The sequence below is a fragment of the Dreissena polymorpha genome, chromosome 9, assembly GCF_020536995.1.
Source record: "Dreissena polymorpha isolate Duluth1 chromosome 9, UMN_Dpol_1.0, whole genome shotgun sequence".
In the NCBI taxonomy this organism is placed as follows: domain Eukaryota; kingdom Metazoa; phylum Mollusca; class Bivalvia; order Myida; family Dreissenidae; genus Dreissena; species Dreissena polymorpha.
Genome location: NC_068363.1, coordinates 37,197,063 through 37,224,790, shown reverse-complemented (window position 1 = coordinate 37,224,790; position 27,728 = coordinate 37,197,063). Strand labels below are relative to the sequence as shown.

Here is a 27,728-nt window from a genome sequence, read left to right as displayed (position 1 = left end):
TAATACACACTGTTACAATATTGTAATAATAGCATACATTGTTCGACTTAATTCTCAGCACCTTTGTACATTGTTAGACATGTATGCCGTTTGTCCCTCGGGCTTAATGCTCATGAGCATTTTATCTTCGCCCCCCTCCCCCTCTCCCCCCCTCCCCCGTTCGGTATGAGCCGCACACAAAGGTTAATCAAGGACAGCATTTTAAGCACATCCTTAAAAACAGAAAATTAAAAAAAAAGCTTAAAGCCTGGCTCTGGCACTGTTTACGGATATAAAGCAATCCCAGCGTTTGCCAACGAAATGTTTTGTTTGAAATGTTTCAAAACGTCGCCTCCTCGACGGTGCTACTCTTGTTGCAGGATGTTAGCACCATCGTCAGTTCTTCTTTGTTGATTTTTCCGTCCCTGTTCAGGTCACATTTGTCCAACAGGATCTTCTGACAATCAAGTAGATCGTCTGCATCGTAGTCCTTGAACGTGATAAGATTATGTTATCATGCTTAGTAGAATATTTTTAAAAAAACGATCGGCCTCAAACGCTTTTTTTTCATAAGGTCATATTTGGAACAGTGTCTGCGTACAAGACAATTAAATCATACATGAATGTGTCGTGCACAGCCTTTATGCTGATCTATTTGACATCATGTGATTTCACGTACTTTTTAACGGAATTAGTGGCTAAGGTGCACGATTATATATTTAATTGAGTATACATGCGATAAATGCCGCCACAAATCAAAAATGTATATTTAAAATGATTGAGGACAACACTAGCACTTAATGTCGCACGTGCTAGTTCATTATGCAGGAAAACTATTCCACACAAAGATCACAGAACAATATGATTACATTGTTAAGAAGCATGCTTTAACCCATTTATGCCTAGCGACTAGAAAAAAGGCCTTGCGGCGACTCATCAGGGTCTGCGCTGTTTGCTTAAAGGAAGTTTCATGGAAAATGTATATGCAACTTACATCTTCCACCAGCTCCATGAGGTCTTTAAGGAAACCATGAAGCTCGTCGTTTTCGATGTATCCGTTATGATCCTAGAATACAAGTCAAGGTTTACAACATGCATTTGAACACATTCAATTCAAACGCTTGATAGCATATTTTAATACTTTTAGTACCTGTTTTATGGTAAAGTTATCATTTTAAGACGTGCTTTATAATCGTATATTTAAACAAACCTTTTTGCCTTCGTACATTTCATTTGTTATTTACAGAATCTTTGTTGACAGTTTTCAAGAAATAAAATTGCAATGTTTTCTATCGACACTTATGCTCTGAAAATCGCTATTTTGATACATAACAGTCTATAAAGATACAGTGAATATGTTAACTCGAGCAAACCGAGTCACCTAGTATACGCAGCAATTCTAATTATGGAAATGCGTGGTTTTAACTTACTCGTATAATGCTCTTGATGAATAAGTCGCGCACGTCCGATTTATTACTACAATCGCTGGTGGCTGACGAGGTCAAAGCGTAGTTCGTTTCTCTACGATCTCGGGTATATGTTCTAATACGAAACATTGTATCAATCGAAGTACAGATTGGTGGAAATATTGGGTTTTAAATAGGTGAGATTATGCTTTTGTAATACAAAAAACTCTGAATGTAAGCACAATGACATTTTATATGTCTGTTTCTTCAAATTATGTGCCAACATGTGTCTGGTTTAAGCGGGTAAACATGAAATATACCGCTTATTTATCAAACCGAAGTCAATTTCAATTTAACAAATTCAATTAAGGTTTACAACAGTGTTTAATTGACACAATTTCACACAATTTCACAATTTCCATATTGATGTATGTTTCGTTAGGCCACTGGTGTGTTTAGAAATGTGTAGTGTGAGCCAGTTATCAGAAGTAAAGGCTGAATAGTATTATTAGGCATGATCATGTGTCTGACAGTATACTTATATGCCTCGCTACGACAACGCTTTAGCGTGTATGCGTTTCTCCCAGAAGACGTATTGATTATCTCGCAAGGCGAAAGTCATAAGGTTGTGTTTGAATTAATACGTTCGTGTCAGAAGAGAAAGTCGCAAATGGAATACTTGGTTGGGGGATATTGCTGAAACGAAGTTAGTACGCACCATCTTATACTTGATCTGTATTTTCTTTACTTTGCAGTGTATGTTGTGATTTCCATAAGCGTGTAAAGGGGGCGGAACTATATATATATATATATATATATATATATATATATATATATATATATATATATATATATATATATATATATATATATATATATATATATAATCATGGTATTTAACTCTTATGACCCTGCAGACATATCTTTTGCGTCCTGTAGCAGACTTACTTTGAAAAACTTTAGACAAAGGTAGACATTCGTCATCATCAGTTATTGTCTATTTATCACACTATTTTCTAAAAGAGCATATCCATATTTCAAGCTGCAATTTGATAAAACTGTTACTCAAGTAAATCTGCTAAAGATAAATACTCTTGACATAAAGGTGTTGTTGTTTTTTTTAATACAGAGTCATGGAGTGGCTGGATGTTTCATTGGAGGCGGAGGTATTAACAACGGCACAACATGATACGAATAGCCCGGTCGACATGGTAATGTACATTTTTATTATATAATTAAATTCACGACAAGACCAATGCAAACGATCGAAATTGAAATTACATCTATAAGACGACATTTGAACTTGGCATACGTTGTAAAACGAGAGTCTTGACCCTTCCCTTCAAAGTTCACTCGAGAGCCTAAAATCGTCGGTCTCAATAAAAATGACGTATCTTCAGCTTGTTACAATCCCTTATAAATACGTTCTTTTGGATAGAGACCGGCGATTAGTTTTTATCATACGGTACTCTTTATCAAATAACAGTGGATTCTTTTAAACTCCTTTTCGCTTAGCTCGAAACTCTGCGTATGTCAAAGAAAATCCCATGTCCCAACTTCGATCCTTATCATATACAGATTTAGATTTTTACATTGTATATATGAAAGCGATTTTCTTGAAAATCGGTTATCGCCAACTAATTTTGAGATGAATTTCATATTCGTATACATGATTTTACCTGTAACGGCCGTATAGTGTGGGTAGTAGGACCCAAATGACACAAATACGCAATTGCCTAATGAATGTATTGTTGTAAGTATGGCAGTGGGTGTCTGTCACAGGTTATTGTTTACTGCGAGCATTACGGCCGGTAAATTTACATCGTGTTACAATGCGGCTACTTTCGGTTTTCTTTTTTCTGTTTACGTCTGCGGTTTTTCTCGATGTTTAAGTCCAACTCCGGATATCTCCAACTATTTTTTGTGTGACCTTACAACTTCAAGATAATGAAAATTGACTGTAAATAAAATCATATTGCATGCGTGCAATTGCATATTAAGCATCATACTTGTAAAATTTAAGATTCCAGAAGATGTCATTAACCGGTCTTTACCAAAAACGCTCAACATTCACGCGATTTGCAGGATACGACTTTAAAAGTGAAGTTGAATCATTGTGTGAAAAATGTCTTGTTTTGTTACAATGTTTCCCTATTCCTTTCATTGAAGGGTCGTTTAAATTTAAAATTAACATCTTTTCCCCTGTTACAATTTCATCAGACTGTTTTAATCAGTTCAATTATATTGCAGATAGCAATTTGAATGTGAAGTGCGATTATGCGATGACGACAGTACGATAACGCGATAGTACGATGGCGACAATGCGATAATACGATGACGACAGTGCAACAATATGATGGCGACAGTGTGATAGGACGATGGCGACAATCCGACAATGCGATAGTGCGATAGTACGATGGTGACAATGCGATAATACGATGACGACAGTGCGGCAATACGATGGCGACAGGGCGATAGTACGATGGTGACAATCCATGCGATAGTGCGATAGTACGATTGCGACGATGCGATAATACGATGACGAATGTGCGACAACACCATGGCGACAGTGCGATAGTACGATGGCGACAATGTGATTATACGATAACGACAGTACGATAACGCGATAGCACTGGAAAATGGAAGTCTGCAGTAAGTGCAAACTGCACGCGCTTTGTACTGAAATGGATACAGAAACTTCGTTGACTAACCTATACATTATATTTGTACTTCTGTGGACAACCAATACATACTCTGTGCGAAACCAATACATAACGCGACTTGTAATTTCCTTTGAAACAAAGCATTTGAATAATTAAATATTTGTTCATAACCTGTTTTGTACTGTTAAATGTGTAATGTACACTGAATCAAAGTAACATGTGGTTTTATTAAATTTAAGTAACTGTAATTGACTATTTTAAATGAGTTAACCACCTTATGCATTGCTTCAAATCAAAATATTTCGAGTTTAGCTCAAAATAAATGTAAAAGTTGCAACTACGCGCATTTGTTATTAGTTTGTAACATAAGTATCTACCATTACTGGATGTTCCGTTCTCTAATCCATAAAAACCAGAAAAGATGCAACTATCCTGATAAAGTAGTGTATTTAACTATTTACTCAATGTTTTCGTAGTAAAACATTTACCCGACCTCGTAGAGAAACGGACTCAGCTTTGACCTCGTAAGCCCCCACTGACAATACTTAGAAATGAGATGACACCGATATGGTTACTTAAAATCCAATTTAACATTGCAAACAGGGAAAGTTCAAAAACTATATCGGTAGAGATACTCTTGTTTTCGTACACTTCTTTTACAATAAGACACAAACGTTATTTACATGAAATGAGTACAGCTGTGATCACCCAGTATTAATCAATACATTAAATGAAGAAACTTATTTAATAATTAACTCATGTATGCCTAGTGCACTCTCCCATTCTTCTTAATTGGATCAATTTATATCCAAAATTAGGATGTCTAGTATATTTATTTCTATATTTAGAATATTTCTTACAGAAATTCCTTTAAGAAAACAGCACAGACCCTGATGAGACGCCGCATTATGCGGCGTCTCATCTGGGTCTACGCTGTTTGCCAAGGACTTTTTTCTAGACGCTAGGCATAAATGGGTTAAACCAAAAGCGCACAAGTATCATCAATAAACAAGACACAGGGTCGAACGTAACATCAGTTTCGAAATCAAACATGTAACGACTTTTATTATTATGCGACTGATATGTTGCCATGGTTTTATGGATCATTTAAGACACACCAATAAATCAAAATGCTAATGGATAGCGAACTTTTCAAGTTGATTTAAGAAATAATATACTTTGCACGACAACGCTGAATTTAGTTTACCTTTGAAGTTGATGCAGATGACTGTTTTGTTGGACTTTAAGTATAATGTAATTTCCGTGTGTGCAATTTGTGCAGTAACCTTAATGGATCAAGCATATAAAGGAATATTAGACATGCAAACCGTAACATGCCACCGTTGTTAAATTATGTCATGTTAGTGACATCTTATAGCCGATCTCAAAACCTGGGTGTAATGCTAGATCGTTGACTTGATAGAATATTCAAACACCTTCACAGTTTTAATTGCAGAAATAAAATAACGTTCGTGTTGTTTATTCGAGAGTGGAAGGAAGTTCACTTACCACATCATATAGGTTGAAGACACGGTCTATATCATCGGAATTTAATTTACTGCAACCCTGTACATATAAAAAGAGTTAATGTCAACACACGCTCATTATTTGTTTCGTTTCGTTAAACGTTCGCGTTTTGAATGTGTTTTCATTACTACTATATGATGATTGGATTAGCATTCATAATCATATATATAGGATCTGGCATGAGTTGTCATATCATACCATATTTTATAAAAACGAGTTCAGGAATTTTGTTAGTAAGCGAGCCTTTGGCGAGCTAACTAACGAATTTCCTGGACGAGTTTAATAAAATATGGTATGATATGACAACGAGTGTCAGATCTTTTTTATCACTAATTTTTAAATAAGAAAATTAAATATATATTTACGCAAACATTATGATATATCCCGAATGTTGTTTACATTTGGTGACGTCATTTGACGTTGCAACGTCATTTCAGCCAAATAACAAAATGCGATTGGGCAATAAACGAAAACTAGGCCAATGAATCGCTTAAAAATGCTTTATTACACATGTGTAATATAAAAATATATATAATGGTTGTATGACATGGGAAACAGGGTATAGCATGTGATAAATACATGTTTTAACGAAGTATGTTTAACAAAGTAATAAAAAATATACCTACGCCCAAAATATATAAAAACTTGCTACAGCCGTATACCCAAGTATAAAAACGTTCAAATGAATTACATTGAGTCGTGTTCTGAGAAAACTGGGCATAATGCATGTGCCTAAAGTGTCGTCCCAGATTAGCCTGTGCAGTCCGCACAAGCTAATCAGGGACGACACTTTCCGCTTTTATGACATTTTTTCGTAAAAATAAAGTCTATTCTTAGCAAAAATCCAATTAAGGCGACAAGTGTCGTCCCTTATTAGCCTGTGCGGACTGCACAGGCTAATCTGGGACGACACTTTACGCACATGCATTATGGCAAGTTTTCTCAGAATACGACTCCATTGATGCTTCTTTGTTAGAATGCGAGTATGCGTATGCGTTTGTGCAGAAAAATACTTTTAACCCATTTATGCCTAGTGGACTCTCCAATCCTTCTAAATTGGATCAATTTATTTCCAAAATTAGGGGTGTCTAGTATAAATATTTATTTATTTACAATATTTCTAACAAAAATTCCTTTAAGCAAACAGTGCAGACCCTGATGAGACGCCGCATCATGCGGAGTCTCATCTGGGTCTACGCTGTTTGCCAAGGCCTTTTTCTAGACTCTATGCACAAATGGTTTAAATTGACATGCTATTTATATTGACCATTCGGTTGTGTAAATGTCAAACAAAACAGTAGACAATACCCACTGATAAACATAGCAGAAATACTGTTAGCATAGGGTGAAAGCAAAACTTTATTGAACTGACAAAGAGCTAACGTAGCATCTTTATCACTTTTGCCAACACCCTAGTGTGCTGCGATTTGCTAATACCCTAGTGCGCTGCGTTTTGACAATACCCTAGTGTGCTGCGTTTTTCTAATACCCTAGTGTGCTGCGTTTTGCCAATACCCCAGTGTGCTGCGTTTTGCCAATACCCTAGTGTGCTGCGTTTTCTCAATACCCTAGTGTGCTGCGTTTTGCCAATATCATAGTGTGCTGCGTTTATGGTAATTAAACACTTAAGCCTGACAATTAAAAGTTGTAAAACGTACAAAAGGTTTCATTTGTTAAGACAGAACAATGTATTGGGTACTCTGCAGGTAGAATGCCGTATACATATTCAACCAATTAGTCTTTAAATCAGCAAAAACGTACTGTATTAGTATATAGCAATTACAGACGGACACAGAGATTACCATTATGCATCATTTATGCAAAATGTTATTAAATAAAGCCACGGCGTTCTGGGAAGCGCATACTCAGAGGTTAATAAACGATCAAAGGATATCATTAAATAAGAATAAATGCATGCATATGTCTTGCCAAAATCGAATTCTTAAAGCTTACCATCATCCATCCTCCCGTTCGTTTCTATGGAAACAATTTTAAAATTATTTAAGCCATGCGTTGAGACTTAAGATATTTTATAATTATACCTGCTCTTGCACATTATGAACGCAGTACAGTGTACTTGAATAATATCAGCAAGTGAAATATTAACAAGTCCACAACAATATCACGACTTTTCAAATTCCCATCGTTTGATTTTACAACATAGTAGAAAAAAATGTACTGGTGATACTACTCACAACACGTTTTCCGCACGGTGTTGTGCAATAACCTCGAGAAATAATTACCTTGAATATCGGTCGACACAGGAAATTCTCTTTCACTGGCAGCAACCTTGAGTGTACCAGACAATGACCGTAAGATATCGAATATTGTGACAAAGTACATCGTGCTATATGATGAAAAGGCCTTATAATAGAGATACGATTGGATGCGTCCGTATTATAAAATGAGTCTTGTTCTGAGAAAACTGGACATAATGCATGTGCGAAAAGTGTCGTCCCAGATTTGCCTGTGCAGTCCACACAGGCTAATCAGGGACGATACTTTCCGCTTTTATGACATTTTTCATTTAAATGAAGTCTCTTCTTAGAAAAATCCAATTTAGGCGGAAAGTGTCGTTGCGGACTGCACAGACTAATCTGGGACGACACTTTACGCACATGCATTATGCACAGTTTTCTCAGAACGCGACTCAAATGAAAAGTTGGGTAATCACGTAACATTGTATAATTTATTTAATAAAATATATGAGTGCGACGCACACAATTTAATGTATGTTTGCAATTGTGAAAACAGTTTGGATTTATATAAATAACTTTAAGTTTTTATAACACAGTTAATTATCAGATTACTATATCACGTGTTAACAATCCTATCAACTTACTTCGCCATTTCACTGAGCTGCAATTTCCCATCCTTGTTACGGTCAAATAGTTGTAACTTAAAGTAAAGCAAATTATATTAAGCTGCTGTATTGCCGGTATATATGTTTTAAGTTATTGTTTGCGTTATACAGATCATTTCCTACATAATACAGTCTTGTCATAGCCAGAAAAGAGTTAAATATAATCCCCGAAGATCATTTTTATAACCATCAAATTTAATACTTTTTTTTATATTTCTAAAAAGATAATTTAACATCAAAAACAGAAATATGATGCGAAAATATGATACGTTTAACTATGTGAAATAATAGACCCTTGAGACAGGGTAAAACATTAGTACCGACAAATGATTACCATAGTGTCTGCATAGACAATCAACTCTTCTTCTGTGACTTCTATATCTTTGTTCGACTGTTTCAGCAAATCTTGAAGAAAATTCTGTAAATGTAATAAAAGCACGTTGTTTATTGCGATTGCGCCTCGTTTTAATATACCTTACGATCCCGTTGGGTACCGTCAAACTACGCTTATTGAATTGACGGTACGTACTGAGAATAATAAATCTTGGCGTTCTATGATAATTACGATTGGCACATGAGTATTGGCTGTCGTGTAAATTTTTGTTCAGAAGCGATCAGGAAAATATAATTGAGTTTGTCTTCAACATTATTAATAAATTGTGATTATTCAGTATCTTCATATATTATAATTAATGTGATAACAAATTGAAAAATGAATGTTTATGTTCAATATGTTCAAATCTTCGTACTTATCTACATACCGATGTCTCAGTACAAAACTTCCCAACGTAACATGTATTGATTAATTTATGTATATAACGACAGCAAAACCATACAACCCTGTCTCTTTAGTTATAGCTCACTTATTTATGTTGCCTGACCATTGCTTTAGTAACGGATTCTCCAAGAGAAAGGTAAAACATATCAACGAATGATGTACGCAATACACAATAATGTTCACCAAAACATTTTGTAGAGAGACCGCTCATACAGTGCCTATAAGAATAATACAATAATTAATGTCCCCATGTTTGAAAACAAAATCAAATAATTTGAATAAACTATTGTAATCCAAGAGTATTAACATTTGACGCAAATCGCCGTGTCCTAGACTTTATGGTTCGCGTTTTGCTTTTTTCTTTATTCATGTTTTTTTTAAGTATATAAATTGTCTAAATGTATCTCATTATTTTGGGATCATTGTCTTTGTCATGGAAGTAAAAAACCAAAAGCTTCCTGTGGTAGGTCCACAAAATCAACAGTACCAACTTCGACTGCTCGTGGAAAACCCAAATTACTTGGAATAAAGGGCTAATTTTAAATAAATTGCATATATCTTATTAAACCAGAGTTATGTTTACTATATTTGTATCTAACACTCATATTGCTCAAGTATGTTTAATTGCAAAAACCTAAAATAAAATAAATCAGATGGTTTTACTTCGTACCTTTAGCTCGTCTGCTTCAATGTAGCCACTGTGGTCAGAGTCATATTCTCGCCATATCTAAACAAAACATTTATTATTCGAACAGCTGAACTATGTATTAAAATAAGAGCAAATGCATGTTAGCTCATTAGCACATTTTATCTATGATATATATTTGCAATTCGATATTGGCACCGTAAGTGTCCGAATGCCTTTACCACATATACAATACGATATATTCGCCTTTTATCTTTCAAGTATTTTTCAGGTTATATTATATATACAAATCAAAATAATCCATACAGAATTTGCCATTATACATCAGTCGCATTACCGTGTTCTTCGGAGGGCAGATGTTTCATTTATATTTTCTACCAATCAGTCTATATCCGCAATTCATGGCGGTATCATTTACGCTTTATATTGCTACAATAATAGGAGTCGTATTCTGAAGAAACTGGGCCTAATGCATGAGCGTAGTGTCGTCCAAGATTAGCCTGTGCAATTCGCACGGGCTAATCAGGGACGACACTTTCCGCTTTTATGACAATTTTTGGTTAAATTAAGTCTCTTCTTAGCAAAAATCCACTTTAAGCGAAGAGGGTCGTTCCAAATTAGCCTGTGCGGACTTCACAGGCTAATCTGGGACGACACTTTACGCGCATGCATTATGCCCAGTTTTCTTAGAACGCAACTCATATACTTCGTCATATAAATATACGCTTATATGAGTCATAGCCTCATGCAAACTAATCCATTTCACAATGTTAAGGTCTCCGATTTGTTTTCTATTTCATTGGCTAAAACAGATTGATATATCTAAAGCAAGAGATATCATAAATTAGCCATAGGATTAGCGGAAAATATAGCACATAACAAACAAGTCACACAAATTTATCTTTGTTAGACACAAAAACTTAAAGGGATTTTGATTGGGTTATCATAATTATTTTTGGGAAATGCATGTAGAACTCAGTGAAATGATTCAGTGTTGACAATTTATGTTGTACGTGATTTTGTTTGCACGTTGTTTAAGGATTGTTGAATAATTTAGAAACTGTTTGTTACAAAAAAACTGTAATGCCATTAAATTTATTGAAAATAAAAAGCAATATGCATTTCGCAAAACAAGAACGCTTTATAACTGAACATTTAGTATTGACTAATTAAAAAAAATTAGATTAGTAATCATCCACAAAATATGTAAACAATATATATAAAAAAACATCGCAACATCTTAAAGGACTGAATAAGGCACCAGGAAAGGTCCATTAGTGCTTGAGATTTTTAACTATGAAAAAGTACACTTACCCTCATAAATTCAACGCTGGATTCCAGCGGATAATCGCGGCGAAAGAGCAGAAGAAAGTTTTGTTCCATTGGAAGAATTTGAGCTAACTGAATGAAAATAAACGGCTGCGCATTAGGGTAAAATAAGAGTAATAGTAATGATTTTGATAGTTACGGTACAGATTTTTTGTCCACCACAAGTAACAGACCTTATCGGGAAATATAACAATACGTACGTGCTCGTATGTAAGCTAAAGCAACGTGTTTCCATCTATTACTAGTCTACATTGTGTTTGTTATTTCAAAGGCCAGTATATAAGTATGTAACATCCTAGTTCGCTATTTAAAAGTTGATATACATTTCAAACATTCAAACCTCAGCGATGTCAATCCGACCGTCGTTGTTTTCATCGAAAGCGTTAAGCACCAACTTTTTGGCATCCTTCAATGCCATTTCCGACACTACCTGTAAAGCATAACGACAAACACTGGGCTGCAGAAGCAATACATACGTGGATTCATAATCATTATAAATGTGTTTTTTGCTTAATAAATTATATCATACCTGCCAGTCTAAAAGCAAAACGATTTATAGACAATATCATACATTGCCTGTAATGCATCTGTATAAATCGACACTGTGACTTTCTATTGTACATTTACTCCTCAACAATTTCCACTAAATCTTAAGCGCATTCACGAAACCCAAATTATACATAATCGCTGCAACACAATACCCGGTAATCGTGGCACAATTAAATGTAATGCAAATATTACGCGAGTGCTCTTGTGATGTGAAAATAAGCGAACAACTTCATATCAATGCCGTCTGTAGTATTGAGTTATAGTACACATGATGGGATGAAAGCCGTAATCGTGATTGTGGTTATACGTCATTTTCCCTGTCGTATAGAATGACATTTTCACTGTATGATAATGTTGAATCCTGACCCGAAATTGATCGGACGCCAAAGTCTCCCCTATCAGCGTTCCTTCAATCAATCACCTTCACTCCTAGCCATTTAATCCCAGATTGCATTAGCAACGTCTTTATATGCAAGAAACACAAGCATGGCTTCATACTTAAGAAACCTCGCATGGCTACTGTTGCTCACATTGTCTGAAGGATTTTGTTTTTGAGATTGCCTTGGCAAAATTGTTTTGCAATGAAATCACATATATATACCACAATTATATCTTTAGCAGGAGCGGACAACAGTGGCTCAAGATCCGGGATTGGAAATGTCTAAATCACAGTAAAATACCATCATATCGAGTCCAAAGAAGAACTGATGATGTGTTCAAATTGTTCCTGGAATCGACCGTTTTTTGCGATTGAAATGCTAACTTGGTTTATAGTTATTAGAACTGTATCAATAAGTTTTACATCTCAATTATATATAACACGGTTTAATACATATAACCATGACAGTCAGTTAGATACATCGTGCACTTAATTAAATTGTTTAATAAACAAGTGCAATTTCTGAAAACAAAATCTATAAATGCTCTGCATCTCTTGCTTCTCATCGGAAAACAAATAAAAGCATCTATATGAATTTCAATGAAAATATAAACATGTGCTATTCCAAAACATTTAAAGTGGGTTAATCTTAATATTGGAGAGGGACAATTATTTCGCAAGAATTGTTCTTATATTGTTACCTGAAATTTCAATGTCAAACGCAGATCGTGACATATTGATATTTCGCGATTGTCCAAGTGTGGAGTAACTTTTCAAACTAGTTCGAAACACATTCTAATATGAATCTGAGCAAACAGAACAGTATAACATTTAACAAGAGATCCCAAAAGTTCAAACCAATCCACAATATAACTATTTTCAAGATTTCATTTTTAACCCATTTATTCCTAGTGGACACCCCCATTCTTCTAAATTTGAACAATTCATTTCCAAAATAAGGGATGTCTAGTATATTTATTTCTATATTTAGAATATTTCTTACAGAGATTACTTTAAGCAAACAGCGCAGACCCTGATGAGACGCCGCATCATGCGGCGTCTCATCTGGGTCTACGCTGTTTGCAAAGGCCTTTTTTCTAGACGCTAGGCATAAATGGGTTAACCACTGTGAATGTGTGAATGCCATACGTGGTTTCTTTTTACATCAGATTATATGATATGTTATTGTATATTGCATGGCATTAAATGTCACAATATCGAATGCTATGTAATAATGACATACATATATACCACCTGTAAAAGCACAAAATACGACGCATGCCTCATTAGCATTTGTACACACGTGAATTTGTACACACGTGAAAAGAGCACTTACATTATTTCAAACGTAATTTAATACAGCCTCCATATTGTAATCACAGTTTATTGATATTCTAATCGAATGCTCATTTCCATTATATGTTTCACGAATAAAATGTTTAAAAAAGAATCATATAATAATTTACCCCAAATATATATATAATAAAAATGAATAAAAGAATGAAAAAAATAAGAACAAAGGAGAGTATTCGTTTCGCATCCTAAAGAGGTGATTACAATTGAAATATTCAATTGTCACAAACGTCAATACAGTTCAAGTGCGAAATAATTGTTGACACTAGATTGTGCTTTGTTCCTTGGAGTTTAAGCAGCGGCAACCACTTAAGTCCTCAGTTCTAGCAAGCGTATCCCAATAGGCCAATCAATGTGCCATGCGCAATAAATAATTATTATATGTCTTTTGATTCCGTTAGTGGTGCGCCATTTGGAAAATTTCCGCACTGCAGTAAAATGTGCAATATATTCAGTTCAAGTTTGTGATGTTATTCACGTAAGGCGCACTTGATCAGTGTAATTGATCGAAATGATTACATGACTAAATTCTGATTTATGGAAAGTATTATGTTGCCAAATGTTATTGTCAGTTACTATGAGGGTTTCATGTTGATAATTGTTGATGGTTGATAACACAAAGAACGATTATATATGGTATTCAACTTGCGATATAACTGTCTAGCTTTTTTCCAATATTTTAGTAGGCAAGTCATGTTGTAACAATCGTCATCATGTGCAGGTACTTGCTATGAAGTAAATCTTTGCGCCTATGAAACCATTTCGTATTCTTTATTTGGTCGTGATCCTTGTAATGATAAGGACATAACATGCGCATTTGTAATGAAAAGTACCTTTCCTTCTTACAACGATACTGGTACAATCTGATGCCCATGCGTCTTTAAACCATTTTGCAAACAACATTCAAAGAGGTAGCCTATACACAGTATATAAGGAATTCACTTAAAGTTATATAATCGTTTTTTAGTTAAAATAATTTTAAATAACATGGTTTAGACGTTTATAAGCTTTATGTAAATGATAACATATTTATTATTTGTATTTCGAGCATTTAGTCATTTGCCTTTAATAAGTTTTGCGGATATTACAAGCATTTTCCACCTGATATAGTTTCTGGTTTATTATTCCTGTATATTTAGACTATAAAACCGACTGTCTTATATGTTTGCTGGCATGAATTATTTAGAATAATGGACGTATATAAAAGTACGGTGTTGATGCCCGCAATAATTTCACCTGCAACTAACTATTTCGTATAAAAGAATGATCTATCCTGGAAAATAACCAACGTTGATTGAATCAAAGACATTATTGTGTCAAACGAAATATATCTATATCAACGTCTTTTATCAATCATGGTTCATAAGATGACAGGGATTTAGGCCATAAGCGTGTCAATAACCACAACATGGTAGTATCAGCTAGCGTATGTTGATTTTCTTCATACTTGTCAGTACTGTAAAAGGAGGGCATACCGTTGTTTCAATACATTTTACATTTGGTTTTGCATAACATAAAACTTGTTGAACGAATCTAACAAAATGGTTAAAGCCACACAACTTATTTGGCATAGTAAATTTAAGTATAAGTATGAAATATATTTTATCTATGCCAATTATAATATATCTTGTAGTTACAAGGTAGAAATCTGTCATTTTTGCGCTTTAAAACTTAAAAATAATCGCGTTTGTCAAAATGGACGTATTCGTATAGAAATCCTTCTTTCGGTTTTAAAATTTTAAACAATCATAAATTACTTGCTAACTAGGCTATAGATTTTAATTGTATCTATGCCATTTAGAATATATCTGGCTATCACAAGGTAGAAAGCCGCCTTTTTGCGCATAAAAACTTAAAAATAATCGCGATTGTCGAAATGCACATATACGTATAGAACTTTCAGTTTTAAAATTAAAAACAAATAATTAATTACTTGCTAACAAGGCTATAGATTAAATGACATTTATGTGAAGATAATTCCTCAAATGGTGTTTATAAGTGTGTTTGTTTGTTTTTAATTATGAACGATCCACATGCCGGTATTTACGTATCGGCTTTTTTTTTAAACATCAGCATGTGTTACAATAAAAACAAGCGATGTGTTAGTGAAACACTATGTCCCCATATATTTGACCTTTAACCTTGAAGGCTGACATTGACCTTGACCTTTCACCAATCAAAATGTGCAGCTCCATGAGATACACATGCATGCCGAATATCAAGTTGCTATCTTCAATAGTGCAAAAGTGTACATTACATGAGCGATTTTGACCCATATATTTGACCATTGACCTTTGAGGATGAACTTGAAATTGACCTTTCATCACTCAAACTGTGCAGCTCCATGAGATACACATGCATGCAAATTATCAATTTGCTATCTTCAATATTGCAAAAGTGTACATTAAATTAGCGCTTTGACCTTTCACCACTGAAAATGTGCAGCTCCACGAGATACACATCTTTGCCAAATATGAAGTTTCTATCTTCAATATTGATAAAGTTATAGAAAATGTTAAAGTTTGCTCGAACAAACACACAAACAAACCAACAAACCAACAGACAGGGCAAAAACAATATGTTCCCCCACTATAGTTGTGGGGACATAAAAATTGTTTAAAACAACACACAATTTATAAATAAATAGATAATTCATGTACACCCATTAAATAAAAATGTATAGTTTCCAAAACAAATGCAAGAAAGAGTGCAAGCTATCTTTATATGAATTCATACACATTTTTTGTATTATATACTTTATTTACAAAGACTCATGATCGTTACTTAACTTGGCTCAGTTAGTGTTTACATCAGTCCCTAATATACCAAGCGGCAACGCTCCCTTTTACAGACTGGCAATATCGTATACTTCTCGTCCTCCTGCTGCTATTTCCTATCAGTGTAACACCATGCTGTAATTGCGACTTATTTTGGCTCTCAGCACTTCTTCAAAGAACACCCGAACATAAACCAGGCGATTTCCGCATGTTTGAATACTACGATGTTCGGTGCAATAAACATGTAAAGTGAATTGTTGCAATAACGCGTCCTTCGTTCGTGTTGTTTTACGTGTAAACCTTTTTAAAAAAAGTTATATTACCGTATTAATATCAATTATATAAATTCAACTAGCAGTATTCTTTGGTTCCAATTTTATCGTTTTTTTGCGTGTGTGTTTACAAAACGGTATTGTACAAACATTCCATTTTATCAAACAACAACTATTTTTCCCTTTACAACTACGCTCCCGATAGGGAAAAACAGCAAAAATACAACATATTTTTGGTAAGTCATTGGTATGACTTACACCGTGTATTACTATTTCATAGGCATCAAAAATACCTAAAAACATGAATACACACAGAAGCTTTGTTACAACATCATACAACATAGTCTACAACAACGCCAGGCATACTGTATGCCGGCACGAGTCCCTCCTCGTAGGTAACTTTTAAGGCAGCCACGCCTAACAACTTAGACTACTACGACACCAGGCATACTGTATGCCTACAAGAGACCCTCCTCGTAAGCAACTATAAAGGCAGCCACGCCTATCAACTTAAGACTACAACGACACCAGGCATACTGTGTGCCTACACGAGACCCTCCTCGTAAGCAACTATAAAGGCAGCCACGGCCTATCGTCTTTTCCGGAGACCGAATCCCACAGTTGGATAAATAATATTTATTATGATACTGGTATACATGTATCAATTGAATACATTAAATGCATACTCAATGTGAATAAACGCATGACCTGTTGTAAAAAAAAACACAATCCTAAATTTCAAATATTAGCTCGTACCAGGGAAAAAAGCCTGTAGATTACACATTTAAACAAAACATTAGTAATGTTACTCTGTCTGTTATTCAAAACAAATTAAAAAAAAATTAACGCATGTATCGATCAGTCAATCCCAACGCTGAATGACTGAACAGAGTTACTTCGGCCACGAGTAAAACGCTCTTTTACAGAGCCACCTATCGAAAACTACATTGACAAGGGAAAGTAGTTTTCGTCTTATTCGCACGTGCTCAAACGACGAAAACAATTTATTTCATCAAGCTTAGTAATTTTTCCGGACTTTCATCGGAAAACGTTTCAAAACGTCTTCAGAAACCCGATTCGTGAAATAATTGTAGTTTAAACAACGCCGGAATGCACAGAAATAATAGTTGAAAATTGCATTAAACTGGAGAACATATTTTATCATGCTAAACTCAATCATTACAATTACATTTCAAGAATAATCAGAAGTTTGCAGCAGTCTTTGCTGAACTCATTGATGTGTAGATTACTCGCTCATTTTTACAGTGACAAAAGTTGACGGAGAACATCAAAGCTATGATATACGAGAGTATAATCTTTTTTCAAAACATGTTCAGCGTAGATGATTACAACACTAGAATCATCTGTAGAACACGTAGAAGCAAAATCGCTGAACGTATAGATTTATTCCATCGGGAATAATATTCATTGGTAGAGAAGAAATCTCATTCATGTGCACTACGACATGTACATTGTGGGAGATCCCCAACAGTCTATGTAGATTCCTTCATTATTATCGTAATGATTGTTCTTATTCTGCAGCAAATACGATTAAACGTGTCTGTTTTAACATGTTAAATATTCGCTATGAGTTTAACAATATTTGATTAATGGTTATATATATATACGTTTTAATTAATTTCTTCACTCATACGCATATCTTGGTTTATTATTGCGTGTTTCTAATTAATATCAGTATTCGATAACACATTTATAATGTCCGTAGCAAATGTAAAATTCGAATTTTCCTTAATCAAAGTGTTGATATAAGAGTCCTTGACCATATTTTGCTACGTTCAGTATTCAACGTGTTATCCATTTTATTTTTCCATTTGTAAATGTGCCTAGACAACAATAGTGTACCATGAGCTATTTCCGGTGGGCTTCAACTTATAGTACCAAATGAACACACAGTCACGCTATTCGCTACCCGACAACATCAAAAGAGATAATAATTCAGTATTATCGAAAACATGTCTTAACACCGTTATATATGAAAAATATCTATTTATTAATGCATAATATGTCCGTTGTTGTTAATGCAAAAAAAATTCAAGTTGTTCCGTGCAATAAAGACGTGTTCAATAATTAATTAATACAATTCACGATTTGATACCACTGCAACTTAAGATCAGATCAAACATAATAATTTCTTATTACTATTAATAGTTTAACCATTAAATAAGAAACGTATTTTGAATTTGTAGTCCCATAGAAATTTAAATTAAATCAGAGAACCTTCTTACTTGATTCAAGTTTAAAGGCTTCATTTCCAACCCTTAGATACTGATAAACATCAAACAGCATAAAACCTGAACAGTCTGAGACTTGCTCGCAGGCTGTTCTGGTTTTACGCTATTTGCATACAGCCATTTTCACTTTGATTTTAAGTGGGAATGGTGAAGAATGCATTTGAGAATAGAATCCTTGGTTAAAATGTATACCTCAGGTCCCACATCGGACGCATTGACGCTCGTGACAAGCTCCTTCAGGAACCCGTCTAGCTCCGTGTCTTCTATGTACCCATTTCCTACAACATCAACACAGCACCTCTATGCATACATAGATGACTTTTATCTATACGTATAATGTATATATGGTACGCTGTTTGAATTATAAAAACGATGAATTCCGTTGAATGGAATAACATCTTCCAACATAACGTGACAATAGAAGATCGATCTGATTTGAACATATAGTAAAATACTGTATGAAAACTTTAACAAACGCTTTTATTAATATAATAATGTAAATACAGATCTTAGTTTTTAGGCAAAAATGTATTTTGTTTTGAAGCTGAACTTTGTATTGTGATGCTTATAACTCAGAAAACACATGTATATTGAAAGTGAAACACACTATACATAATAAAGAACACTGCTTATACAGTGATTTGTCGTTTAAAATAACCTATTGCCTCTCGTTGTTTCGTTTAGATTTCAGTGTAAAGAATTAAATATTTATTAATAATGGTGTGTAGCATATAACAAGCATTCTAACATACCTTCGCGATGACATATTATACCTTTGAAAGTCAATATAGCGCCGTCCAAATTTGAAATAAAATCACTGTATGTAATGTTGCTTTTTTGCATAGTGTCATATGTCTTTTAATTTGTTAAACTTCTAATAAAACATGATTTGCGTTGCATAGTGTTATTATTTAACTAATTTTTATGTTCCCTGTTTCAACAAGTTATTGTTTAATAAATAGCATACCACTTGTATAACTGAATTTACGTTATTGAACGATACCCACATGAAGAATGAACACATAAGAATAAAAACTACTGTAGCTTATATACATTTTAATTGAACTTCTTTTGGCAAAACTTGCCAACAAATAATATTACATATGATGAAATAAATACATGGTTGATATTGAATAAGGAATTCTATGAAGAAAGCCTAAATAATTGTCATGTTCTCATCTGAACTGCAAAATGATCAGGGTAATAAACAATGAATCTTGGGTGACGATACATTACTCCTGCGACCCTGCGACATCAGTACTGCGAATAGAATAATCGATCAATATCCTCCAAATGAATGAGGACACGAATGCAACATGATACACTGACTTTTATTTCACCGTATTTAATTCAAATATATACAAAGCAAAACTTTCGCAGTAACAAAAGAACATCATATTCTAGCATATGGTATTTCTAAGCAGAGAATAAATGCCCTCACAAAACATGTTATCGACATGGAACATAAATAAATACAGATACAAAACTATTTTATATAACTGGGATCACAGCCTATAAACGATAAATGCACATAGTTCGAAGTTAAAGACCAATGATTGCCTTTGGTTTATTTCTTGCACATGTTATTATGTTGTGATTGTAGTAATGTGTGATGTTGATAGAATTGTTCCAGAATGTCATCTCTCAATGCAATTGGTTGTTTTACCAATGGGTGATTTGGGTCGCTTTTGATTGGCCGACCTGACAGAAATACAAAGGTGAAACAATATCATATTAATTTTCTAAAAAAATAATTTTAATAAACATGCAGGCAATATTTGGAATTTTATGTATGTTTCAAATAGGCATAATATTCAAAAATAATTAACTTATATTATGCAAACTCCGAATTTAAAACGTGTGTTTGTTTAAATAAATAATGTGGTGTCATCACAAATACTCATTTTTCTTGTAGTATGAAGCATATCTTTATGCTACCTAAAATGTAATAAGATAGCGGAAAAGCTTACGATGACACAAATGTATGATTGTATATTGCTTCTCATCAAATCTCGGAAACATTCGTTCGAAGGATATGCACTCAGTAATAAGCATCTATTAATTTAATCGTACATAATACTACGCACTACTGTTTGATCTGTGCGATTCGTGATTAATATCAAGATAATGATGTTCTTGGCATCAGAGTAAACATAAAATAGTTTATGAAAATGCATTATGTGCCAAGTTCTAAGATAGAAAATCATCTTTGGCATTAAGTAACGTCTCCTTATATTATCTTATCATCCAAATTATTGGCTGAGCCTTTGACGGTATTTCTGAAGAGCTTTCTTTATAATATATATTTGATTATTTGTCAAATATAGATATACTTTAAACTTTCGATGGACAATCATTCGCGTTTTTATCATGTTAAAACGTGTTCGTGTATTTAATTAGTTTCAATTGTTTTTGTTGTTTTTGTGTCGCATTACAATTACAATAACAATTACCATGGCTATTGATTATTTGTAGTAAAAGGCTTCGGATCAAAAATACATATCAATTAGTGTGAAATTAGAAGAGTCGTTTTTACATGACAATAATTTATAGACATAATTCGAAAACATATTTACTGACAAAATATGTATATTAATCATCGATATGATTGGAATTTAGCTTATATATATCAATGGGTTCAAATCAAGTTTGTTCTCGCGGAGTTTCGTGGCATTTTCAATAAATTTGGCCAAAACATATATATTGTATCGAATAGTGTCAAAAATTATGGATACAAACATGGTAATGTAAGTTATGTAACCAAACATCGATCAAATAGATATATATACCCGTTGTAATAGATGATCACTACTGGCGGCCATATACGACAAAACTCATTTTTAGCAAAATAAATTAACTTTACTTGTATATCGTGCTTTCTGTTTAGAATAAAGGCACATATGAGTATATCCTTCGCATACCACCCCCATGATTTCGTATTAATGGCAACCTTAATGTTTAGGATTGCGTGGTGCTATACGATAGGTCTTTTTGTGATCTTTCGCCAATTATCGAGTAATGTGTTCAACGTCGCCCACATTTATATTTCAAAATCTGTATACGCACAACAAAATGTGTTATTTAAGAAGAAAAATACAATGATCTACTGGAAGGAGGATGGTATAGGAACTGGATTGTCCATGGTTGGAATCTCGCTGAGAGAACGGAATTATTCTGAGCCAAAAAGTAATAATCCCACGCTTTCTAATCTCCATCTAGGGGCATAAATGGGGACCTGGTCTCGAAATAAGCCAATGTGTTGTTGTTGCATACTGCGATAAACAATTCACTTAAACTCACTTCATATTGCCGCAACAAGAAAATTTTAAATGAAGATCGATATTTTAATATGGTTAAAAAGAAGAAATTAGAAATAGCCTTACCTAAATTTCTTTTATCATCGCATGTATTAGAAATATAACCAAATACCAAACTTTAGTTCTGAATGACAGTAAATGTCAAAGGATACTTCTTTTGTCATTAAATAGTGGTTCTTTGATAACTTATATCCCACGTTAATAAGCTTTATACACGAATAACAGTCATTAAAAATATTAAAATGATACAATTTATGTAATCAGTCAGTAAATTCATTCTTTTTCAATATCTATATTACCTAAAATTAATCATTTCATGTATGAATAACATGTGTGTTATTTTTTATGGTTTAAAAGCGACTGTGTTCTAAAAAGCTAATTAATGTTGTTGTTTTGTTATTTGTTTTATACTAGCCATTTTAATGTTCCCTTGGTATTGCCCGGGTCTCAAAATAGTGAGTCATGGAAATAAATTATGGTATAAACCGGTACCTGTTCAATGTGTTTGATTGAAGGTGCTAAGATACGTTTATGTTTTTTGTGTGCCATAAACCTACGTATAATCTTTTCAATTAAAAGTGATTTTTATGGGCATCTAACAGTATATAGGTGTCTATCGCAACCGTTGTTCATTTTTGGTGTTTTGTCTTCATATACACTTATATTTGTTAATGCAGCATCGACTTACTAAAACAATATCCCGGAAAGAGAAAAATGATCCATTTGAATATCAACCGTACTTTCGTTTTGACAACTGACGACAGAAATGATTCGATGTACGCCGTGAGTCTAAATGTAGTTTTCGTGCAAATTCGTTCATACGACACAAAGACACAATTTAGTTTAACGGATCATTTCGGCTTAGAGGACTGAGTGAGTCATGTAAAATATCGAAAACAATATTTATTTATTTTTCAGCTCAATTCAACAGTGAAAAATGCCCATAATATCACTTTCATTTGAAGAAAGCAATGCCAATTTTCATGAGGCAACAAGAAAAGGTAAGTGACATGGTAAAACTGGGTTAATCACGAGAACTGAGAAAATGTATAGCATAATAACCCATAATTCAAATACTTCCGTGTTTCTAGAAATGGGTAATTTGTCTTTTAATGAGTAACCAGCTAACATCAAGGAAATATTCGCCAATCTGAAAGATTTTCTTTTCGCAAGGTACAATTATTTTTCCTTACCAAGCAATTATGCTTAATTGTACTTGATTCATGAAAGCATTGCGCTTTATCGACAGGTAGAATTTAACGAGTACAACTGAGCGCTTTAACGATCTTCTTATAAAAAGTTTGTGTTACGTAATCAAAACATGACCGTGTCATGCATAATTGACAACCTTTTAACGACCCGTATGAAAATGGCGAATGAGTCATACAAAACAAAGACATGTACAATAATAAATACATATAAAGAAGTAATATAATTCAACGTATCGCTTTAAAAACGATTGTTTTCATTCAGAAAAGATCGCTCAATAACTCTAAAAGAATATTTTCCTCGAAAAGCGATGTACGTGTACTTTTATTAGAATTTATCGCTCAAGACGCGATATTATTCAGTAAGAATGTATACTTTTATTCTGAAAGTATCGCCCGAGAAGCGATAAAACTAATCGCAACATATTGTTTACATAGCATAAATAACATGTCATATATATAATATAATTAACACAGTAGCTCAAGTAAATATTACTCAGCATTACTCTAAAAGCTACATATCGTATTAAGAAAATAACGATCATGGACAGCCCACTACCAACATTTTAAATCGTATACCATCTCATGATAATTTTAGTTAAAGTCCTGTTACAAAACAATGAGACATAACAGTCAATATCTTTCACCACTGCGTATAGTGGATGTTTTATACTATTCAGTTATGCATTATTTGTATGGTGTAATCTTCAGTTGATTGAAATATGGGGATGGATTAATAAATAGTACATAAACAATGATGACATTAATGTTTATTTGTTTAAAGAAACTTAAAATGTAATAGTGATTGTATACAAGTATATTGTATGCATTTGACTACCGGTACATATTTTCTATAGATCGCAATATGCAAATCATAAAGTTATTATATCGAATACGGTTGTTTCGAATTATATAACATTTTAGGACAATGTTAGTTAACACTGTGGCGGGAGTTTTTACATATATCGTTAAGGTTGTGACACTGAAACACAATTGATAACATTTAATTATAAATGTCATTTGTACATTTACAGAATCCAACGCTTCTTGTCATATACAGTGAGCCTCAATTTACTTGGTATATCTTGTTAGAAATGAATTTTAGGACATTATGATGTACGATCAAGCGTTCACTATAAGCAATTAATGAACCCGTTTATGCATAGCGTCTATAAAAAAGGCATTGGCAAACAGCGTAGACCCAGATGAGACGCCGCATGATGCGGCGTCTCATCACGGTCTGCTTTGTTTGCTTTAAGGAATTTCTTTAAGAAAAATTCCTAATATAGAAATAAATATACAAGACATCCAGGGCCGTACGCAGGATTTTTTGACTGGGGGGCTACCGGGGAGAATTTGGGAGGGGGCCCCCCTCCCTATATATATATATTTGTTTTTTGAATTTGGCACTTTGCAAGGTAATTTTAATGCTTATACAAACCTTATTTTGTGATATTAATTTATGGAATATGACAAGTTAATCAGCCCATTTCGGAAGTCTTAAGCTTTAAACATTGGTGTGAATATGAAACTTACAGGTTTAAACTAATGACGATTATCCATATCACCTTTCTAATTGCTTCCACTATGTTTTTTTGGCACAAATCAATAACTTCAAAGTGTTTTTTTTTATTTTTAGGAAAGACCTTGCCTTTTTTTTGGGGGGGGGGGGGGTAATGCGCAAAACGCCTTATTTTGGGGGGAAATAATGAAATTCTTAAATAATCAATTTAACATATTTTACTGTTTTCAAACAATTTCAAGGCAACAGATAAATTAATAATACAATATTTTTTGTACACTGGATCAGGTTAACTTATAAAATGAGATCTATTTATTGTTTCAATTTTACTTATTTTTTTACCAATGCACCATTAATAGGTTGACATTATACTCAGTTCTCGGTACTCAATTATTTTAAATACTGACTTCTGCCAAATTCTTATCTGTTGTTGAACAAATTTATGAATCTGTTTTTCTTTTCAACACACATGTTAACTATCTATCCGTAGTATTTTTTAGTGATTTCTTTCAAAAATGATAAATACTCAGTTTTAATACCTTTGTCAGTGTTTCTGTTCCCGTTCAACTTCAGGGCCCCATTCGCAAAGTAAAAAAGTATATATTATTCCCAATTGGGACCTAACAATTTACAATTAAAGGTCTCCCAAAAAAATTAAACAAACTTTTAGAGGGGAAATATACGTCTAGGGGATATGGCCTTCTCAAAGAAGGAAAAAAACCTGCGTCAGCAATTATCAGACCATAGTTTACGACTTCCTGTAGCAGTTGCTTCCACTCACTGCTATTCTTTCCTTGACTAATCAAATTACATGTTACATCAGCCATCGATAGTTGAAGCATTCAAGATCACCATGGGGACTGATCGCGGATGTGTGTACAAGGCGATAAGAAAACATTGCCTAGGGGCTTATCTCCATTGGCGAGAGCTAATCCCCTTGTTTATCAGGGGAAAAAACATAGCTGCTGTTTTGTATTGAGGGAAAGTGTACTGTGGGCCCTTTCACGAGAGAAAATATTGCAGTGGGCCCATTATTAAAAAAAAAAATCATAATTCAACAGCCAGCTGGGGGGGCCGGGCCCCTGGGCCCATGGCCTGGGTACGGGCCTGACATCCCTAATTTTGGAAATAAATTGATCCAATTTAGAAGGATGGGAGAGTCCACTGGGCATAAATGGGTTAAAGTCAAAAGGGGCTATCAGTCATCTTTACTGTGATGCTGATGACACTTCTCAGTTTTATCCTTTCATTGTGGCAGCATGGACAAAATAACACCCCGTAGTATAAACTGAGCTTAATTGCTACAATTTTGAAAAAAATGAAAACGCGCATTATAGCTAAGGCATTTTGTTTATTCAAATACAGATATCATTTAACACAACCCCGGTATTCTCTATTGTAGAGACGAATCCCGACTGTCAAATTGAATTGGTAAATATCAAAAACAACTTTTTTTATTCCAAACATGTATACAACAAACTATGGCCAAATGATAGTATATTGTGCAAGTACATTGTAAGTATGTAATATATCTGCTTCTTTATGGTTTGGGATACACCTTGGTTTTAACTCATATAAAATAGTTGTTACATTACCTAGATAAAACAATTACAGATGTTATAAATAGAAATCCTTGACCGTTTGAATACAGGTATGTTTATTTGTTAGATAAAATCTGTTTAATGTTGGTATCGAACAATACCACGGAAACTAATAAAACATAAATTGAATACAAACCCAGTATTCTCTATTTAAGAGAAATATTTCCGAATATCTAAGGGTACTGCTAATTGGCTAAAAAACGTTTAAATCTACAAAAACATATAAAACAAAATATGTAAAAAATGTTGTAATTTTGTACAAGTTCAGTATCTGTATTTATAAAAATGGCTGCTTGATTGTGTCGGAAACATATTGCCTTTGACTCATATCACATAGATTTTGCATTAATAAGCTCACATCTGTTACGTGAACAAAACCACACAGCAGCTGCTGCCCGTGTCATGGAGATATTAGACTTGTTATGTACATCGATTAAAAACGCGGTAAAGACTGTATTGATAATATATATATTATGTATAATACTATTTTTAATTTGGCTTGCATACAAGTCTTAATTAACGTCTTCTGAATTTTTCAACTGCTGTTTTTGTTTCTATTGTTGTTTGGGTTTGGGGTTTTGTTTTGTTAAACATAATTTAAGATAATTTATCAAGATGAGTTTGGCAGTAGGGTAAATTTTGACCAGTGTTGGTATAATATTTATTGAACTTGATAAGTTAAGGTAGGTATGTTTCCATTTCTAGTTGAACCTTTATACTTGTTAAATATCTGTGAACAATATTTCAGTAGGTATTCGGTTAGCGAGAGCACAATCTTAATAGCTCTGGAGTGGCGTTGTTCGTTTACATTAAAGACGTCTTATTTCATAAAACTATTTTGCGATTCAATATTTGCACATTATATTCTATAAATGATTGCAGGTTTGAATTGTTTCCTGGCAGTATTTCAACAAACGCTCAGTATACTATCGATTGCAGAAATGTTATATTGACTCCGTTTTAATAATATCAGGTATGCAAACACTCCGAGACGTTATGTATTGGTCTTTCATACAAAATTTCTCATAGTTTTATAATGCGTATGAAGGAAACAAAGTTAGTTATTAAAACTTAATAGTCCGCAATTACTTACCATCCGAATCATAATGATTCCAAACTTCCATAAACTGGCTGGCTGTAATTTGCCTAAATTCCCGTGTCTCCTTGTCTCTGAATTGCCTTAAAAAGTTCTTTTTATCTACTGGTTTGCAATCACCCTTTTCTGCCATGCTTTCGTTTTAAAGAACCACACTGGATATTGTCTGTGAAAACTTTGACAGAAGTGTATCTCGCTCTCTCGTGAACTT

General features: G+C 33.8%; 1 protein-coding gene and 1 long non-coding RNA gene across 3 annotated transcripts; one reads left to right on the top strand and one right to left on the bottom strand.

The window, feature by feature from the left end:
* Positions 1-152: 152 nt before the first annotated feature.
* On the bottom strand, positions 153-27,728 carry LOC127845297 (calbindin-32-like). 2 transcript variants are annotated; one of them, XM_052376125.1, is made up of 12 exons: positions 27,515-27,728; positions 18,966-19,051; positions 11,532-11,621; positions 11,177-11,263; positions 9,887-9,943; positions 8,773-8,856; positions 8,418-8,473; positions 7,819-7,864; positions 7,529-7,552; positions 5,558-5,614; positions 974-1,045; positions 153-469 (listed from the first exon to the last, which is right to left on the bottom strand). In XM_052376125.1, exons 1-12 carry the CDS (start codon positions 27,648-27,650, stop codon positions 320-322), a joined length of 945 nt encoding a protein of 314 aa, XP_052232085.1. In that variant the 5' UTR covers positions 27,651-27,728; the 3' UTR covers positions 153-319. The 2 variants fall into 2 exon arrangements, with proteins under 2 accessions (XP_052232085.1, XP_052232086.1); XM_052376126.1 differs by lacking the exon at positions 7,529-7,552.
* LOC127845299 (uncharacterized) lies at positions 1,961-4,313 on the top strand. Its single transcript, XR_008033169.1, has 3 exons — positions 1,961-2,091; positions 2,515-2,596; positions 3,636-4,313. It is a non-coding gene; the product is annotated as an uncharacterized LOC127845299 (long non-coding RNA).